The sequence below is a fragment of the Haliotis rufescens genome, unplaced genomic scaffold, assembly GCF_023055435.1.
Source record: "Haliotis rufescens isolate VD_foot unplaced genomic scaffold, xgHalRufe1.0.p SCAF_49, whole genome shotgun sequence".
Taxonomy (NCBI): domain Eukaryota; kingdom Metazoa; phylum Mollusca; class Gastropoda; order Lepetellida; family Haliotidae; genus Haliotis; species Haliotis rufescens.
In genome coordinates this window covers 2,537,153-2,559,561 of record NW_025964212.1, presented here as the reverse complement: position 1 = coordinate 2,559,561, position 22,409 = coordinate 2,537,153, and the positions used below count along the sequence as shown (strand labels likewise).

The 22,409-nt window shown below is 44.2% G+C and overlaps 1 protein-coding gene across 4 annotated transcripts; it reads left to right on the top strand.

Moving 5' to 3' along the window:
- Positions 1–20,280, top strand: LOC124115681 (outer dense fiber protein 3-like). Of its 4 annotated transcripts, none has more exons than XM_046476756.2 (4): positions 1–399; positions 16,231–16,338; positions 18,073–18,180; positions 18,830–20,280. In XM_046476756.2, exons 1-4 carry the CDS (start codon positions 369–371, stop codon positions 19,309–19,311), a joined length of 729 nt encoding a protein of 242 aa, XP_046332712.1. In that variant the 5' UTR covers positions 1–368; the 3' UTR covers positions 19,312–20,280. The 4 variants fall into 4 exon arrangements, with proteins under 4 accessions (XP_046332712.1, XP_046332713.1, XP_048239486.1 ...); XM_046476757.2 differs by lacking the exon at positions 1–399 and adding an exon at positions 4,684–4,847; XM_048383529.1 differs by lacking the exon at positions 1–399 and adding an exon at positions 7,624–7,811.
- The last annotated feature ends 2,129 nt before the right edge of the window (positions 20,281–22,409 follow it).

The window sequence follows — 22,409 nt, the reverse complement described above, 5'->3', positions numbered from 1 at the left end:
ATTGTTCCTGTTACAGTCAATGGGCGACACGCTGAGATTAAATACAAGCAATCTGACAGCGACAATAAGTTTTATATCCAATATTGGCTGCTATTGAGAGCGCAAATTGCAACCTCTACACGTACCTAGAGAAACGCGTGACGATGTTGGTCAAGGCAGGAATACGCTGGACACCGAGGACAGATGTTTGATGACAAGGGTCGTGCATGCGCCTCTCGACAGACAAGTGTCATCACACCGTTTAACAGCAAAGAGAGCGACTTTTAAATCAGGATACACTTTTCATGCTGCTAGGCAACGTTTGACAGGGAATATATCGGCATAACGGTTAACACGCCAACATCGGGCGAGCAACATCTGCAACAACAATGTCGTCTGTGACGTCGACACCGCGAGATGGTAAGTCATAGCACCGATATAGGTTTCAACATAACGGAAAAGACAATCGTTTGCATTTTACCTTTCCCACAAGTTGTACCAATCGTTGACAAGACACATTACACGGGGAGTACCTTCCCTCTCCGGTTTCCGAGTTCTGAAACATGGGTAGATGTAGAGACCGACCACTTGATATTCTTGGGGGAGATGCTTGAAAAAAAAAATGAGCATCGGGTTTTACTCACGCAGTATTTTTGTTCAGTGGATGTTTTGAAAAAAGGGACACCCACTCACCCCGACCCCCACCCCTAAAAGAAAGACAAAGAAAGAAAACAAACTAAAACGTGTTTGCCTCTTGTGGTGACAGCATCTTTTCTTCAGGCCAATTTTCATTAAAATATTGTTTTTTAATATATTTATGTTTAGCATTATTACCCATGGATATCTATTTTATTCAATCACTTAGAAAGCGAGAAATTTGAAACAAATCTAGAAACTTGTGTCTTGTTGTCGAAAAACCAATATCTCCGGAAATGTCACTTGTCATGTTGTTGAAGTATTTGATGAAGATGTGGATTACTAGTAATTACATACTTACATGCTTACAGGCTGCATTTGAACCAAATACACATTCAGGATCAACCAGGCAGCACATTTATGCAGGCATAAAAGTGACTAGGTACTGCCTATTGACAAAACATATAAAATACAGTACGTTTAGAAATATATGATATGCCCCTATATAGTGGAGTGATCTCCCCATCTCGCCATAGCAACATGTAGGCTTTGTCTCATATCGACAAAGCAACATGTAGGCTTTGTCTCATATCGACATAGCAACATGAATGCCTTGTCTCGTATCGACATAGCAACATGTAGATCTGGTCTCATATCGACATAGCAACATGAAGGTCTTGTCTCATATCGCTATAGCAACATGAATGCCTTGTCTCGTATCGACATAGCAACATGTAGATCTGGTCTCATATCGACATAGCAACATGAAGGTCTTGTCTCATATCGACATAGCAACATGTAGGTCTTGTCTCATATCAACATAGCAACATGTAGGTCTTGTCTCATATCGACATAGCAACATGTAGGTCTTGTCTCATATCGACATAGCAACATGTAGGTCTTGTCTCGTATCGACATAGCAACATGTAGATCTGGTCTCATATCGACATAGCAACATGTAGGTCTTGTCTCATATCGACATAGCAACATGTAGGTCTTGTCTCGTATCGACATAACAACATGTAGATCTGGTCTCATATCGACATAGCAACATGTAGATCTGGTCTCATATCGACATAGCAACATGTAGGTCTTGTCTCATATCGACATAGCAACATGTAGATCTGGTCTCATATCGACATAGCAACATGTAGGTCTTGTCTCATATCGACATAGCAACATGTAGGTCTTGTCTCATATCGACATATCAACATGTAGGTCCTGTCTCATATCGACAGAGCAGCATGTCGGCCTTGTCTCATATTGACATAGCAACATGTAGGTCTTGTCTCATATCGACATAGCAACATGTAGGTCTTGTCTCATATCGACATAGCAACGTGTAGATCTGGCCTCTTCTCACCATAGCAACATGGTGGTATTATCGCATCTTCCCATTTTAACATTTTAGCCTAGTCAAACATCATTTTATCAACACGAAAGAAACAATAACAATTTAAGGTATGTGTGTCTTGCAGGTGATGCGTCTCAATCATTTCACTATTTTGCCCAGCCTACAATTGGTTTACTTATCAATCACCATTCCGTCTAGTCTGTGGATAGTCTGCACAATGTTTTCCTCGACCCGAGCACGTAATCACACTGCCTTCTGTTACCCCCTAATACTACTTTTCCTATGTGTACAAGTAGGTACAAAGTTTACACACATTACACATCTACCCTGACACACATTACACATCTACCCAGACACACATTACACATCTACCCTGACACATATTACACATCTACTCTGACACACATTACACATCTACCCTGACAAACATTACACATCTACCCTGACAAATATTACACATCTACCCTGACACACATTACACATCTACCCTGACAAACATTACACATCTACCCTGACACATATATTACACATCTACCCTGACACACATAACACTACATCTACCCTGACACACATTACACATCTACCCTGAAACACATTACACATCTACCCTGACACACATTACACATCTACCCTGACACACATTACACTACATCTATCCTGACACACATTCCACTACATCAACCCTTACACATATTACACATCTATCCTGACACACATTACACTACATCTACCCAGACAGACATAACTTTACAACATTACTACATCTACCCTGAACACACGCCCAACATTACTATATCTACCCTGAACACACGCCCAACATTACAACATCTACCCTGAACACACGCCCAACATTACTATATCTACCCTGAACACACGCCCAACATTACTATATCTACCCTGAACACACGCCCAACATTACTATATCTACCCTGAACACACGTCTCACATTACTACATCTACCCTGACACACGTCTCACATTACTACATCTACCCTGAGCACACGCCAAACATTACTTCATCTACCCTGAACACAAGTCCAACATTACTACATCTACCCTGACACACGTCCAACATTACTACATCTACCCTGACACACGTCCAACATTACTACATCTACCCTGACACACGTCCAACATTACTACATCTACCCTGAACACAAGTCCAACATTACTACATCTACCCTGAACACAAGTCCAACATTGCTACATCTACCCTGAACACACGCCCAACATTACTACATCTATCCTGAACACACGCCCAACATTACTACATCTATCCCGACACACGTCTCACATTACTACATCTACCCTGAACACACGCCCAACATCACTACATCTACCCTGAACACAAGTCCAACATTACTACATCTACCCTGAACACAAGTCCAACATTACTACATCTACCCTGAACACAAGTCCAACATTACTACATCTACCCTGAACACAAGTCCAACATTACTACATCTACCCTGAACACACGCCCAACATTACTACATCTACCCTGAACACACGCCCAACATTACTACATCTACCCTGAACACAAGTCCAACATTACTACATCTACCCTGAACACAAGTCCAACATTACTACATCTACCCTGAACACAAGTCCAACATTACTACATCTACCCTGAACACACGCCCAACATTACTACATCTACCCTGAACACACGCCCAACATTACTACATCTATCCTGAACACAAGTCCAACATTACTACATCTACCCTGAACACAAGTCCAACATTACTACATCTACCCTGAACACACGCCCAACATTACTACATCTACCCTGAACACACGCCCAACATTACTACATCTACCCTGAACACACGCCCAACATTACTACATCTACCCTGAACACAAGTCCAACATTACTACATCTACCCTGGACACAAGTCCAACATTACTACATCTACCCTGAACACACGCCCAACATTACTACATCTACCCTGAACACACGCCCAACATTACTACATCTACCCTGAACACACGCCCAACATTACTACATCTACCCTGAACACAAGTCCAACATTACTACATCTACCCTGAACACACGCCCAACATTACTACATCTACCCTGAACACACGCCCAACATTACTACATCTACCCTGAACACACGCCCAACATTACTACATCTACCCTGAACACAAGTCCAACATTACTACATCTACCCTGAACACACGCCCAACATTACTACATCTACCCTGAACACACGCCCAACATTACTACATCTACCCTGAACACACGCCCAACATTACTACATCTACCCTGAACACAAGTCCAACATTACTACATCTACCCTGAACACACGCCCAACATTACTACATCTATCCTGAACACACGCCCAACATTACTACATCTATCCTGAACACACGCCAAACATTACTACATCTACCCTGAACACACGCCAAACATTACTACATCTATCCCGACACACGTCTCATATTACTACATCTACCCTGAACACACGCCCAACATTACTATATCTATCCTGAACACACGCCCAACATTACTACATCTATCCCGACACACGTCTCACATTACTACATCTACCCTGAACACACGCCCAACACACGTAGAACATTTCTTTATCTACCCTTCACAATTCCTCGCCCCACCCCTTGGGGTCAGATCGATCAGCCCCCGGCTTCACACTTCACCGCCCAGCGTTCACTTGACGATCAGTAAGTCAGTGAGTGCTGGGTCGCCTCAGATCAGCGACACATCGATTACACCAGAACACACTGTCGGGTGCAGGGGGAGATAGGACACTATGCGTGACAATAGATAGACACTGTCTCCGACTGTGATAGTGTGTCATATTGGATACTGTGTGGGATACTCTGTACTCGGGCTAGCCACTGGGACACGAGCAAAAGTAAGTTGAATCGTATTTAGAAGGACCTGGGGGCCGACTGATTGATATTCTGTGCGGGGGAAGGGGTTTAAATGGGTTTAAATGGGTTTAAATGGGATTTTAGTAAACACCTTGTTTTAGATGTTTTTTCAAGCACATTATGGGACAGAATGGTCATATGGTCGGATGCTTACGCATAGATCAAAGCCGAGTTTCACAAATCTCTCTATTTTATAAATAGGTTTAAGAACAACCCTATTTTAAAGAATCGCCTTGTATTATATGATTGTTTGATTTCGAATTGAAATAGAAACCCATTTCCTATTTAATAGACTGTTATATCTAGTAATCATTTTAATTTGGAATGGCCTTATGTATATTTTATTATTAAAAATAATTATTTTCTGTCAATATATTTTTACATAATGTAGTCATGATCCGAGCAAATATTTGGTAATTACAAATAAAACAGAGGTCTTTCAATCGGTCCATATACTTCACCAACACTGTACACAAGATCCATATACTTCACCAACCCTGTACACAAGAGCCATATACTTCACCAACCCTGTACACAAGATCCATATACTTCACCAACCCTGTACACAAGATCCATGTACTTCACTAACCCTGTACACAAGAGCTATATACTTCACCAACCCTGTACACAAGATCCATATACTTCACCAACCCTGTACACAAGATCAATGTACTTCACCAACCCTGTACACGAGATCCATATACTTCATCAACCCTGTACACAAGATCCATGTACTTCACTAACCCTTCACACAAGATCCATATACTTCACCAACCCTGTACACAAGATCCATATACTTCACCAACCCTGTACACAAGATCCATATACTTCACCAACCCTGTACACAAGAGCCATATACTTCACCAACCCTGTACACAAGATCCATATACTTCACCAACACTGTACACAAGATCCATATACTTCACCAACCCTGTACACAAGAGCCATATACTTCACCAACCCTGTTCACAAGATCCATGTACTTCACTAACCCTGTACACAAGATCCATATACTTCACCAACCCTGTTCACAAGATCCATATACTTCACCAACCCTGCACACAAGATCCATATACTTCACCAACCCTTCACACAAGATCCATATACTTCACCAACCCTGTACACAAGATCCATATACTTCACCAACACTGTACACAAGATCCATATACTTCACCAACCCTGTTCACAAGATCCATATACTTCACCAACCAGCCACACAAGATCCATATACTTCACCAACCCTGTACACAAGAGCCATATACTTCACCAACCAGCCACACAAGATCCATATACTTCACCAACCCTGTACACAAGATCCATATACTTCACCAACACTGTACACAAGATCCATATACTTCACCAACCCTGTTCACAAGATCCATATACTTCACCAACCAGCCACACAAGATCCATATACTTCACCAACCCTGTACACAAGAGCCATATACTTCACCAACCAGCCACACAAGATCCATATACTTCACCAACCATGTACACAAGAACCATATACTTCACCAACCAGCCACACAAGATCCATATATGGAGTATATATACTTCCCACAATCCTGTGCACGTGATCCATATATGGAGTCTATATACTTCCCCCAATCCTGTGCAAAAGCTATATATATGGAGTATATATACTTCCCACAATCCTGTGCACAAGATCCATATGCTACACCTACTGTGGATATAAGATCCATATACTTTCCTCTGTAGTGAGTGAGTGAGTTGGGTTTAACGCCGCTTTTAACAGTATTCCAGTTATATCACGGCGTGCCAGCTACGGAGGAAAACTTGCAAGTCTCAGACGTTAACCGCTTCGGTGAAACCCACGAGCACGTTGCTGACAAACCTAGAAACATAATCGGGGCGAACCTGGATTCGAACCAACAATCATAGGTTTCTGGCGTGCCCAAGGGACGCAACTCTGCACAGCGAATCGCGGCGCCTTAGACGACTGGGCCACCCGTGCCCACCCCCCCCCCCCCCCCCCCCCCCCCCTTCCTCTATTAGATCCCTGTGTCACTATATATCACACACTTACTCTAAGCCACAGGTGTTACCAAGCTACTCCTATGCGGCTGCCCATATAAGGACTATTTGGTATACGTCATGGAGGGTCATCCACATTCGTCATCGTTATCTCCTGTATACTAGTATATACTCCTCAACAAAGGTTAAGGTACAACCAATTCTTTCATATTACTATAGTTAATCTGTCATGTCATGTAGTTGTATGACAAATCCTATATCCTACCACCTCACTTCATTTCTCCATGGGGGCCCGGGTGGCCTAGTCGTCTAAGGCGCCGCGATTCGCTGTGCAGAGTTGCGTCCCTTGGGCACGCCAGAAACCTATGATTGGTGGTTCGAATCCCGGTTCGCCCCGATTATGTTTCTAGGTTTGTCAGCAGCATACCCGTGCTCGTGTGTTTCACCGAAGTGGTAAACGTCTGGGACCTGCATCACTTCGGGCTTTCCTCCCACATAAAGCTGACACGCCGTAATATTACTGGAATACCGTTAAAAGCGGCGTTAAACCCAACTCACTCACTCATTTCTCCCTCTTGACGTGTAATACCCAGCAGATAATACACTAACCAGACACTGACTGTAGAAGCCTGTATGCATGTTGCTAGTGTTGCCATGTCCCCAGCGTGTTGGCGTTGAATGAGACAGCTGGGTTCTCCTTGTACAAGCTGCCTGTTATAGATCTATATACAAACACTAAGTCAACACAAGATACCAGCCCTCCGCACCCAGTACCACATACACCAGCCCCCGCCGTCATTGTTGCCAGCACGCGCTTCACACGACAAGTGTTCAATTAGACACTTCTGATGTTTAAAGAATCGTTACGACTGCTTATCCGAGTGAACATCTCCCGCGCCATTACAGCCCAAATGGCGCTCACACACGACAGACAGAGCGACGAGTTGCAGGTAAACACACGATTTGTTAAAAGTGGTCGCATGTACCCTTGTTACTAGGTAATTACAGAGAGCACATCTCACTGACACAGCCAAGAGGACAAGGTAGGCTATGCTTCAATTCCTTTTGATTCTCAATGGAAAGGTTTTTACAAAATCACTAACAAATACATCAATAAGTTACTCTTTCTTAATGTGTATATTTTGGAATATATATATTTATATATATATATATAAATATGTTCTTTTGGCTCGTGTATTTCGTTCAGGTTCTCTTCCAACAGCGCAAAGACTATGGTAACTCGATATTCGTAGCGTTAAGATCGCTTTTGGGGACAGAACCGGCTCTGAAATGAAGCTGGGCCAGTGGGATGGCTGTAGTGGACAGATGGCACCGGGGACACTGTGTGGCCATGTAGTTTGGTCTGTGATGTACAAAGCGTCTTCATTCAACCACACATTTTTCAATATTTTAATAACAGAAGTCTCAGACTCAAGACATTATTTACCACAAATTGATTTAACTTTCGATGCCTGAACATTGCATAGATAATGGGTTTATCTTTATATCGTAATTTATGTGATATAATATAAGTCTAATCATAGATAGTCAGGTCTACATACATGTGTCACCTGTGTGATAAGTAAAGGGGGCGGGGGTAGCCGAAGGGTTAACGCATTGCTCGTCACGCCGAAGACCCGGGTTCGATTCCCCACATGAGTACAAAGTGTGAAGTCCATTTCTCATATTTCTGGAATATTGCTAAAACGGAGTAAAGCTATACTCACTCACTCACTGATTAATAAGGATTACTACTGATGACTAGTAAATCCCATAGTAGATCGTAACATATATTACTGTCTACGGTAGATGAATAGCGTCGTCTATTGCACACGGGTTTAGTGTCTATGATCAGTAAAATATGCTAAATGGTAAGGTCTACAGTAGAATAATGTTCAGGTTTACTGCACCTGAATAAAAAGGAATAACGGTGATGAATGGTAAGATCTAAATAGTAATAAATAATAGTAATCAAGGCCGTATGAAGATCAATAGAAGGGAGAATCAGGCCTTGTGGATATCAATAGATGGGGGAATCAGGTCTTGTGGATATCAATAGATGGGGGAATCAGGTCTTGTGGATATCAATAGATGGGGGAATCAGGCCTTGTGGATATCAATAGATGGGAGAATCAGGCCTATTGGATATCAATAAATGGGGGAATCAGGTCTTGTGGATATCAATAGTAGGGAGAATCAGGTCTTGTGGATATCAATAGATGGGGGAATCAGGTCTTGTATAGATCAATAGATGGGGGAATCAGGTCTTGTGGATATCAATAGATGGGGGAATCAGCCTTTGTGGATATCAATAGATGGGGGAATCAGGTCTTGTGGATATCAATAGATGGGGGAATCAGGTCTTGTGGATATCAATAGATGGGAGAATCAGGCCTTGTATAGATCAATAGATGGGGGAATCAGGTCTTGTGGATATCAATAGATGGGGGAATCAGGTCTTGTGGATATCAATAGATGGGAGAATCAGGCCTTGTATAGATCAATAGATGGGAGAATCAGGCCTTGTATAGATCAATAGATGGGGGAATCAGGTCTTGTGGATATCAGTAGATGGGAGAATCAGGCCTTCTGTATATCAGTAGTAGGGAGAATCAGGCCTTGTATAGATAAATAGTGTGGAGAAGGGAGAATCAGGCCTTCTGTAGATCAATAGTAGGGAGGATCAATCCTTCTGTGTATCAATAGTAGGGAGAATCAGGCCTTCTGTATATTGATAGTAGGGAGAATCAGGCCTTCTGTAGATCAATATTTGAGAGGAGGATGCCTTCTGTATATTGATAGTAGGGAGAATCAGGCCTTCTGTAGATCAGTAGTAGGGAGGATCAATCCTTCTGTGTATCAATAGTAGGGAGAATCAGGCCTTCTGTATATTGATAGTAGGGAGAATCAGGCCTTCTGTAGATCAATAGTTGAGAGAAGGATGCCTTCTGTATATTGATAGTAGGGAGAATCAGGCCTTCTGTGTATCAATAGTAGGGAGAATCAGGCCTTCTGTAGATCAATAGTTGAGAGAAGGATGCCTTCTGTATATTGATAGTAGGGAGAATCAGGCCTTCTGTAGATCAATAGTATGGAGAAGGATGCCTTCTGTAGATCAATAGTAGGGAGGATCAGGCCTTCTGTAGATCGATTGTATGGAGAAGGATGCCTTCTGTATATTGATAGTAGGGAGAATCAGGTCTTCTGTAGATCAGTAGTGTGGAGAAGGAGGCCTTATGTAGATCAGTAGTGAAGAGAATCAACCCTTCTGTAGATCAATAGTAGGTAGAATCAGGCCTTCTGTAAATCAATAGTTGGGACAATCACGCTCCAGGATAAGCTCCAAGGCATCAACGTCCAGTATAATCTCGACGCTGCGGCATGTACAGAGTGTGAAGCTGAGCCATTGTCTCTGCAATCATAAGGTTTATAAGCATAATAATGTCTTTATTCTCCGACAAATATATTGCTGCATTACCTATCTGATCAAACTTGGAGCTCAAATGGCTAGCGCCTAATCCCCATTAGAGACAACTGAGATATTGATGTGGTCACACCGATTATTAAGTATTGATAGGTCTTGGCTAGCTGACCACCAAGGAAGATACACTATCGATCACTGCTTGCCTTAGAGTAAACGTGCACGTTGTAGGCCGTTCAAAGTGCTGAGTAAGCAGAAACATCCGCCCACTCGTTTTCGCCGATGTCGTCCTGTTCACAATGGTCTTCATCTGGATCATCTGATCACATGGAGGTGTTTGGTGTTGAAGCGGAACAACGTTGACACTGTAAAGTAGTTACAGTTGTAGATGGGAAATGGGGTGTCTACGTTTCCTGATGAAGCAGCGTTAAACCGCCTCGGATCTGTGGCCTGGAACAACAGTTCAATACTCAGGACAATGCTGGCATCCCCACAGACTGTGTACCAACACTTTGACCTGCCCCTCCACTGTGTGGGATGTCCTCGCTCTACTCGCAGTATCGATCTAGCCCCACCCAACCGTGACCAAGGTTGGCAAGGACAACGGTGTTGTATACCCATCTACGGCGGATGTTATTTGCCGTACAGGTGGATGGTGTCGGGGTCGGGGAAGAGGCAGACACAAATGTCCAGGATCCTGAGTGGGTAAGATCCACACCTTCAGCCCTCCACCTCAACCACCGCTCCCCCTAACGTAGATGTATAGTAAGGTCTTCAGATCATCAACAGAACGGTCTAACGTAGATGTATAGTAAGGTCTTCAGATCGTGAAGAGAACGGTCTAACGTAGATGTATAGTAAGGTCTTCAGATCATCAACAGAACGGTCTAACGTTTATGTAAAGTAAGGTTTTCAGATCGTGAAGAGAACGGTCTAACGTAGATGTAAAGTAAGGTCTTCAGGTCATCAACAAAACAGTCTAGCCTAGATGTATAGTAAGGTCTTCAGATCATGGAGAGAACGGTCTAACGTAGATGTAAGAAAGGTCTTCAGATCGTGAACAGAACGATCAGTCGCAGATACTGTAAATCCTAAAATTAACGCGAGCGCGAATTAAATGCGAAAAATGCGAGTGGTCTTTGAACAGAACGGTCCGCCGTAGATGTAAAGAACTGTACATAGAAGCGCCCACAGATCCCCCAAATAAGTATAACACCCAACTAGAAGGTTTTTTTCAGCTGTACACCTTAATCTCGATTCTGTTATCGTGTCGACAGATACACTTTTTGTCAAGTCAACATTATTTCACATTAACCAGCTGTAGAAGCAGCGTTTTATGTCAATGCCGTGCAGTGCATGCTGATCTGGGTGATAACGCGGCTACTTCACAGTGCAGGGGCGACTTAGGGGATCGCTAACCTATACTTTGTCAATCCTTGTTCCAATACAGATAAAAACTGAGTTTCCCACTCGTTGATACGTCTCAGTATTTGACAATCCATAGCACTAAATATATGGCCGTGTATTACCCCGCTGTAGTGTTACCTCTGAATCTCCCGGCATTGGTGGGGGGGGGACAGGCCGCCGACTGGTGCTGCTCGTGGAACGTGGGGGAGGGGAGGGGAGGTGAGGGGAGAGGGGGGGGGGGGGGGGGGGGGGTGTATGGGGACTTGTTCTGAGCGAACCCGCTGTATATCCAAACTTCGGTGGGAAACAACACAAATACAGCTCAGTTAATTCCTGGTAATCCTCTGGGAATGATCCAGTCGTGATTGTTGCCCCAGGTGGAGGGATTTGTCTTGTAAGCGGCGAGACGAAGGGAGAGTGATTTATGGAGTAAGTGGCGAGATCCTGGGTAAATGCCGCCACTGTGACGAACCAGGCGAGGTGCTGTAGATAATATCAATATACAGAGATGTTGTTTGTTTGTTTGTTTGCTTGTGTGTGTGTGTGTGTGTGTGTGTGTGTGTGTGTGTGTGTGTGTGTGTGTGTGTGTGTGTGTGTTTGTTTTTTGTTTAACGCCGCACTCAATATTCCAGCGAAATGAAGACTGTCTGTCAATAATCGAGTCTGGACAATCCAGTGATTGATGTCATGAGCATCGATCCGCGCAACTGAGATATAATGACATGCATCTGCCAAGTCAGCAAGCCTGACCGCCCGATCCCGTTAGTCGCCTCTTACGACAAGCATGGGTAGGTGAAGACCTATTCTACCCCCGAATCTTCACGGGACATTCAGAGATGTAATCAGAATGTACCCGGTATTTGAATCAGTATATAATGTTGTACACTATACTGTTAGTGTACCATGATGTACATTTAATGAACCAATACACAACCCGACAACCCCACAACCCCCCCACCCGCCACACTCCAGCCCCCATTCTAGTGTCTGTCCTTCAGTGTATAAGTGTGAGTGAGTGAGTGAGTGAGCGAGTATGGTTTTACGCCGCTTTTAGCAATATTCCAGCAATATCACGGCGGGGGACACCAGAAATGGGCTTCACACATTGTACCCATGTCGGGAATCGAACCCGGGTCTTCGGCGTGACGAGCGAACGCTTTAACCACTAGGCTACCCGACCGCCCCTGTATAAGTGTGTGCCTGTCACTATACCAGCATGTACCGGTGTTTATGTACCCGTTAGTTACAGTATGTACCCTTTAATGTATTTGTTTGTGCCCTTAGAAAACCAGTATGTACCCGTTAGTCTACCAGTGTTAACAAAAATGTACAAAATGTACCCGTCAAGGGATATGTATGTACCACATAGCCTGCCAGTGAGTACCCGTTCATGTACCAGTATATTCCCGTTGTATACCAGTACGACTAACAATTGCTAGGATAACATTGAAACCTGTTCACACACTCACACATTCACCCAGTACTTCACTCACTCGCTCTATTGCTCACTTCACTCACTCGTTGATTTATTTCCTGCCGTCTTTCAACTCAACAGTTTCCCGGCCCCAGCAGTCCATTCCCACACATGTTGGCAGCGGTACTCTATGGAATACTGTAAGGGACATTCTCGCGATCTCGCCAAAATCTCGTGTTCTCGCGATCTCGCCAAAATCTCGTGTTCTCGCGATCTCGCCAAAATCTCGTGTTCTCGCGATCTCGCATTCACGCACTTTTGGCATATTTAGCTCGTTTCCAAAGGTCGAGATAGCGAGAATGGGAGATCGCGAGAATGTCCAATAGTATTCTATAGTACTCCCCTCTGCTATAGTGTTCTATAAACCCTGAACTCCTTTCGGGAGAGGCAATGAAGGCCTTCATCGATTATCCCGAGTTCTTTAAGAGTGTTTTATATAATCTCAAGGCAGGCTGCCAGTCAGGTTGGACAGATCTTATATGTCACAGTGTGTTTTTCGTCGTCTTCACAGATACTTGACATTCACGATTGTACCGACAGGAATACATTGGTAAATGTTTTACTGAGGTACCTCGCTACCTGTTATATCAACTCATGTATGCAATGTATGTGTATATTACTTCAAACGTTCAATTTCTTATGTTATATATAATAAATAATTGTTATTTTACCAGTATGTACACGTCATTGTACCAGTATGTACACGTCATTGTACCAGTATGTACACGTCATTGTACCAGTATGTACGCGTCATTGTACCAGTATGTACATGTCATTGTATCAGTATGTACACGTCATTGTACCAGTATGTACGCGTCATTGTACTAGTATATACACGTCATTGTACAAGTATGTACGCGTCATTGTACCAGTACGTACACGTCATTGTACCAGTATGTACGTGTCATTGTACCAGTATATACACGTCATTGTACAAGAATGTACGCGTCATCGTACCAGTATATACATGTCATTGTACAAGTATGTACGTGTCATTGTGACAGTATGTACACGTCATTGTACCTGTATGTACGTGTCATTGTACGCGTCATTGTACCAGTATATACACGTCATTGTACAAGTATGTACGCGTCATTGTACCAGTATATACATGTCATTGTACAAGTATGTACGCGTCATTGTGACAGTATGTACACGTCATTGGGACAGTACGTACACGTCATTGTACCAGTATGTACACGTCATTGTACCAGTATGTACACGTCATTGTACCAGTATGTACACGTCATTGTACCAGTATGTACACGTTATTGTGCCAGTATGTCCGCGTCATTGTACCAGTATGTACGCGTCATTGTGACAGTATGTACACGTCATTGTACCAGTATGTACACGTCATTGTACCAGTATGTACGCGTCATTGTACCAGTATGTACACGTCATTGTACCAGTATGTACACGTCATTGTACCAGTATGTACGCGTCATTGTACCAGTATGTACGCGTCATTGTACAAGTATGTACACGTCATTGTACCAGTATGTACACGTCATTGTACCAGTATGTACACGTCATTGTACAAGTATGTACACGTCATTGTACCAGTATGTACACGTCATTGTACAAGTATGTACACGTCATTGTACCAGTATGTACATGTCATTGTACCAGTATGTACGCGTCATTGTACCAGTATGTACGCGTCATTGTACCAGTATGTACACGTCATTGTACCAGTATGTACATGTCATTGTACCAGTATGTACACGTCATTGTACCAGTATGTACACGTCATTGTACGCGCCATTGTATCAGTATGTACGCGTCATTGTACCAGTATGTACGCGTCATTGTACCAGTATGTACGCGTCATTGGGACAGTACGTACACGTCATTGTACAAGTATGTACACGTCATTGTACCAGTATGTACGCGTCATTGTACCAATATGTACACGTCATTGTACCAGTATGTACACGTCATTGTACCAGTATGTACGCGTCATTGTACCAGTATGTACATGTCATTGTACCAGTATGTACACGTCATTGTACCAGTATGTACACGTCATTGTACCAGTATGTACGAGTCATTGTACCAATATGTACACGTCATTGTACCAGTATGTACACGTCATTGTACCAGTATTAACGCGTCATTGTACCAGTATGTACATGTCATTGTATCAGTATGTACGTGTCATTGTACCAGTATGTACACGTCATTGTACCAGTATGTACGCGTCATTGTACCAGTATGTACACGTCATTGTACCAGTATGTACACGTCATTGTACCAGAATATACACGTCATTGTACCAGTATGTACGCGTCATTGTACCAGTATGTACACGTCATTGTACCAGTATGTACATGTCATTGTACCAGTATGTACACGTCATTGTACCAGTACGTACACGTCATTGTACGCGCCATTGTATCAGTATGTACGCGTCATTGTACCAGTATGTACGCGTCATTGTACCAGTATGTACGCGTCATTGGGACAGTACGTACACGTCATTGTACCAGTATGTACACGTCATTGTACCAGTATGTACATGTCATTGTACCAGTATGTACATGTCATTGTATCAGTATGTACGTGTCATTGTACAAGTAGCCACACACACACACGCGCGTGCATGCACGTCGCTATATAAGTGCAATAATCTTGAAGGCGACGTTAAACCCCATCTCACCTCACCCCTACTCACCTCACCTCACCTCACCTCACCTCACCTCACCCCACCCCACCCCCACAACCTCACCACACCTCAACTCAACTCAACTCACCCCACCTGACCTGACCTCACCTCACCTCACCTCACCTCACCTCACCTCACCTCACGCGTCAGTCCACCAGCATGTACCCAACTGTCGTAGCCGACTATCGACTAACGTGGCATTGGTATGGTGCTGATAAGGCAGTGATCAAATAAGGGCGAATCTTCGATTCGAACCCACCATTATAAGAGCGTGGCGCATCTAAGGGACGCAACTCCGCACAGCGAATGGTGCCACTCAAAGTACAGGGCCACATGCTGGGGTTTCCGATTGAACATGTTGCATACAGGTGTATGGATGTCTCTACCCAATTGTTGCAGGTGTGATGGCAGAGACGGCGTACTCCCTCCCCTCTACCCTGGGGATAGAACGACATGACCCACGCATGAGACGGGCACCTGCCTACAGCTTTGGATCCAGATATCTCCGTGAGTATTTCAGCTGTACACCCAGAGCCTCCTTCGTACCATCAGGCGGTAAAGCTTGGCTTGGTTCGTGATGGTGGTGAGGAATGTGGATTGTGCTTTTCGGTTTCAATTGTAGTGGTGGTGTTTGGTGGTACAGGATTGTGCTGGGTGTGCTTTGCGGGGTAAATTGTAGTGGTGGTGTTTGGTGGTACAGGATATTTGCTGGTGGTGCTTTGCGGTGTAAATTGTGGTGGTGGTGTTTGGTGGTACAGGATATTTGCTGGTGGTGCTTTGCGGTGTAAATTGTGGTGGTGGTGTTTGGTGGTACAGGATATTTGCTGGTGGTGCTTTGCGGTGTAAATTGTGGTGGTGGTGTTTGGTGGTACAGGATATTTGCTGGTGGTGCTTTGCGGTGTAAATTGTAGTGGTGGTGTTTGGTGGTACAGGATATTTGCTGGTGGTACTTTACGGTTTCAATTGTGGTGTTGGTGTTTGGTGGTACAGGATATTTGCTGGTGGTGCTTTGCGGTTTCAATTGTGGTGTTGGTGTTTGGTGGTACAGGATATTTGCTGGTGGTGCTTTACGGTTTCAATTGTGGTGTTGGTGTTTGGTGGTACAGGATATTTGCTGGTGGTACTTTACGGTTTCAATTGTGGTGTTGGTGTTTGGTGGTACAGGATATTTGCTGGTGGTACTTTACGGTTTCAATTGTGGTGTTGGTGTTTGGTGGTACAGGATATTTGCTGGTGGTGCTTTGCGGTGTAAATTGTGGTGGTGAGTAATGTGGATTGTGCTGGTGGTGCTTTGCAGTGTAAATTGTGGTGGTGGTGTTTGGTGGTACGGGATTGTGCTGGTGGTGCTTTGCGGTGTAAATTGTGGTGGTTGTGTTTGGATTTTAGTGGTACGGGATTGTGGTGGTGATGCGTTTGGATTTTAATGGTGGTGCGCGGTTTAAATTGTGGTGGCGGAGTGCGATTTTTATTGTGGCGGTGGTACGCCGTTTTGATTTTGATGAACATAGCGGCGGCTGTGTGTTTGGATTAAATTTGTTGTTAAACGCCGCACTCAGCACAATTCCGGCTTTATGACGGCGTTCTGTAAATAATCAAGTCAGGACCAGACAATCCAATGACTGACATCATGAGCATCGATCCACGCGATACGATGACAAGCTTCAATCAAGTCATCCGATGCCGTTAGTCGCCTCGTACGACAAACATGGGTTGCTGAAGACCTATTCTACCCTGGATCTTCACGGGTCTTGATTGAGGTAGCGTTGATATTGAATTATGGCTGTGGTGAGATTCAAATATAGCTGTAGCTGTCGGATTAGCGCGAGATATGAGGAAGATGACGATCTGTAGCTTCGGCTGCGAAAACAGAAGTGTTCCGGCGTTGCCAATGTGAGAGGCTGAATGCAGGGTGCTGATGACAGAAATTCTGCAGATGCGCCAGTAAAATCCAACCAGATAGCTGATATTAATTAAACGTAAACGTTACGATAAATATGAATCGCCAACGTCAGGGAATAACCAGTTTCGGTTATCTGCTGATACAGATTCCATTGGCCGTATAGGAAAATATTGCTAAATAGGTCACTGAAAATCAGTGACGACACCAGGTGTTCGCAATAGGGATAGCAAAGCCATAGATAATATAGAACCATAACGACGTGGTTGTTGATGAAAGTTGTGTGTAACTGCAACTTTGATCACCAAGTATCATATCTCTACGACGCTGATGTCTGTCCCCAGAGTTCAAGGACGACAGCCCTGGTCCGGCGTACAATGTCGACAGCAGGGTGACGAAGTATGGCCGGGAGAGGGAGAAGGGCGTCACCATGGCCGGGAGACCCAGTCCTAGTGAGTACGCCTCTACATCTCTCTATAGACGGAACCTGGCCTTCATAACTGTATCGACAGCTTTGTTGTTTCCAAGACAACCACCAAGCCCTTCCAATAATTTATTCGTATAACTTTTACTGAGAACTATAAACATCCTCTAATGCATTTGTTAACCTGGGAGGTGAAAAGATATTGGGTTTAACGTCGCGTCCAAGATTATTGCACGTATATAGCGACGTGCATGCATGCGCGTGTGTGTGTGGCTGCTTGTTCTAGTCCGGAATGATACCGATTTATTGTGCTAGCACACTGAGATACCATGCCGCAGTTTAACATGAATACCCCACTCAGACACAGTATACTGACTCCGAGCCGACCAGTTCTTGTTTTAGCCCCTTTATGTCGAGCACCAGACAGGGTAACAACAAGTACCAACTTTTAACGTCTTTAGGTATGACCCGGCCGGGGATCGAACCCCGGACCTTCCACTCTCCGGCGGACGCCCTCCCACTAAACCATGGAAGCGGTCATGTTAACATGTAATTGTTAAAGGATAAAATTGAAATTCCAATTCTCTTCCTTGCAATATGATATAATAATATAATATGCGATAAATATTATATGGAAATAGTTTAACGTCTTACAACAACGAAATATTTCCCTCTAGGACCAGTTGCGAACATATCTCCGGGACCGATCTACCGAACAGATAGTCTGGGCTCCCCGCGCAACAAGCGCGCCCCCTGCTACAGCTTTGGTCGGCGCTCCTTCCCCAACTTTGACGGGGCCAACCCCGGCCCCACGACATACAACATCCCATCCACCCTCGGCTCGGACGTCACCAGGTACCGAGGGAGTCGGGCAGTAGCACTCAGGGGTAGGGACCAGTTTGGATTCTCATACGACTGGTCTAAGACCCCCGGGCCAGCTGCGTATGGAGCCCCAACCCCCATGACAAAACGCGCACCTGTTGTTACCATGAAGGGTCGGAACTACCTTCCCAGCTACAAGCAACAAAACCCGGGCCCTGGGGCCTATGACACTGATAAGTTGTTCTATGGCAAACAGGCCAGTCCACGGTTCACCATAGGCATAAAACATTCCGATAAGGCGTTGCCGTATTACACACTAGCGGATGTCGGTGAGTGATATGTGTGTAACGACTCTCAATACACAGAAGTATTTCGACATGCACTGATCGGCGTTGGCCACCTGTTGAACAGTATTGACATTGGACACTCTTATCTCAGCACTGCAGCTTCCACTTCACTGTAACGTACTTACATCAGCGCCTACACCACCGCAACAACAGCAAGACCGCCTACATCACCGACAACGATAGCAACAGCACAGCATCAACAGCTACAACATCTACATCACAGCAACAACACCTACAACCCCGATATCAACAGCAACAACACCTACAACCCCGATATCAACAGCAACAACATTTACATCATCATCATCAACAGCAACATCACCTACATCACCGCCCACAGCAGCAACACCTTCATCTCCGGCATCAAATGCAACACACACACACACACACACACACACACACACACACACACACACACACACACGCACGCACGCACGCACGCACGCACGCACGCACGCACGCACGCACGCACGCACGCACGCACACACACACACACACACACACACACACACACGTATATATATCACCGGCACCTACAACAAGAGTTACACAACCGGCATCAAAAGAAAAGATACCAACATCACCAACCTCTACTGCGACATCGCTATTTGGCTGAAATTAAGCCGATGCGACGTTAAATTTTAACACACTCATTCCACTGCGACAATAACTACAAATCCTCATCTACATGAAAAGGACTAACATAGCCGACAGTAACAGTTTACATCATCGTCATCTACAGCAACAGCTCTAACATCACCGACATAGAGAGCAACATGACTTACGTTCCCTGTATCAACAGCAGCTTTGCAGCAACAGGGAAGCTGCAGACTCTCTGCGGTCATCTTCCCGAGTCAAGGGAGTTTACGGACTGTAAAGGTCCGGTTTCCACCCTTGCCGAACTAGGCTGGAGTTTCGGGGCTCGATCGTAGCGGCGCCAGTGGCTATTACGACTTATGTCCCTTCTATGTCTCTCCTATCGACCAATCAGATTCCTCCTCTCATACCACTTGCATTTGCTTCAAATAAAATGTCGTCGCCAAGTGAAGACGATCTGATCGACAATCAAATTCTATATTGTAATAAAACGGGTCTTACTTTGCGAAGTATATCAAATCACGTGAGCTCCTTGATTAAAAACGTGAAATGGTTAGGAAAATATATGTTGACTCTGAGTTGACGGTATACATACTCTGCAAATCCAACAATCGACCTAAATCTGCGCCAACCGGATGTAGATTATGTTACGCTATTTTGATTGGACTATGCATAGACTCGTTGGCCCAGCCAAAATATGACTTATTCCAGCCTAGGTCGGCAAGGGTAGAAGCTGGACTTTTTATAGTCAGTTAACTACCTTGCCTCGGGAAGATGGTCTGCGGTATCAACGTTCTAAAAGTCTACGATTCAATGCTCATCAACATCTTAAAAGATGTGTATATATTGATAAGTTGATATCGGCTGAAAGACCCACTACCCGGATGCACGTACACCCACTGACATGTCCATCAGTATTCTTCAACGTCTTTTCGTTTGCGTATCTGTTTTAATGTGGATGTTGCCATAGTTACATACATCACTTGTACCGTTAAGTTCAGCTATTCTGAACAATTGCAGTGTAAAAGTCAGTAACATGTTGACGGTTTGAAGTAGGACATATGCCACCACGAGTGCCTATCAATCTACTAATCCATCTATTGGTCCAGAACCACATATGTCTACTAATCCATCTATTGGTCCAGAACCACATATGTCTACCCATCCATCTATTGGTCCAGAACCACATATGTCTACTAATCCATCTATTGGTCCAGAACCACATATGTCTACTAATCCATCTATTGGTCCAGAACCACATATGTCTACTAATCCATCTATTGGTCCAGAACCACATATGTCTACTAATCCATCTATTGGTCCAGAACCACATATGTCTACTAATCCATCTGTTGGCCCAGACCCACATATGTCTACTAATCCATCTATTGGTCCAGATCCACACATGTCTACTAATCCATCTATTGGTCTACTGACCAAGAGACCCATCGATCCAGTGATTCTCATCTACTGACCAAGAGACCCATCGATCTAGTGGTTAACCTCTACTGACCAAAAGCCCCGTCTATCTAGTGGTTTTCTTCTACTGACCAAAAGCTCCGTCTATCTAGTGGTTTTCCTCTACTGACCAAAAGCCCCGACTATCTAGTGGTTCTCCTCTAGTGACCAAAAGCCCCGTCTATCTAGTGGTTCACCTCTACTGTCTAAGAGCCCCATCGATCTAGTGGTTCTCCTCTAGTGACCAAAAGCCCCGTCTATCTAGTCGTTCTCCTCTACAGACCATATGAAGATATCTCATACAGACTGACATATCCTAGAAGACTTGATATCTCATGTGTCGTACAGGACTGATATCTCATGTGTCACACAGGACTGATATCTCATATGTCACACAGGACTGATATCTCATATGTCGTACATGCCTGATATCTCATGTGTCATACAGGACTGATATCTCATATGTCGTACAGGACTGATATCTCATATGTCGTACAGGACTGATATCTCTTAGGTCATACAGGACTTTCTCACGTGCCTAACAGGACTGGTGTATCATATGCCGTACAGGACTGATATCTCATATGTCGTACAGGACTGATATCTCATATGTCATACAGGACTGATATCTCGCGTGTCATACAGGACTGATATCTCATGTGTCATACAGGACTGATATCTCGCGTGTCATACAGGACTGATATCTCGCGTGTCATACAGGACTGATATCTCATGTGTCATACAGGACTGATATCTCATGTGTCATACAGGACTGATATCTCATGTGACGTACAGGACTGATATCTCTTATGTCATACAGGACTGATATCTCATGTGTCATACAGGACTGATTTCTCATGTGTCGTACAGGACTGATATCTCATGTGTCGTACAGGACTGATATCTGCTGTATGACTGGTATCTCACCAGGAGTGATGTTTATTACAGTTCTGATATCTCCAAAGGGCTGATATCCCCTTTGTGTGAGTGCTGTGATGTCTATTTTCAGTATTATCGTCTTTCATGAGCTCGT

Excerpts from the sequence above, each read along its gene's own strand:
- LOC124115681 (XM_046476756.2), top strand. The coding sequence starts at position 369 with ATGTCGTCTGTGACGTCGACACCGCGAGATG. Across the intron at positions 16,339-18,072 it reads CTTTGGATCCAGATATCTCC|AGTTCAAGGACGACAGCCCT; the intron begins GTGAGTATTTCA and ends GTCTGTCCCCAG. Across the intron at positions 18,181-18,829 it reads GGCCGGGAGACCCAGTCCTA|GACCAGTTGCGAACATATCT; the intron begins GTGAGTACGCCT and ends ATTTCCCTCTAG.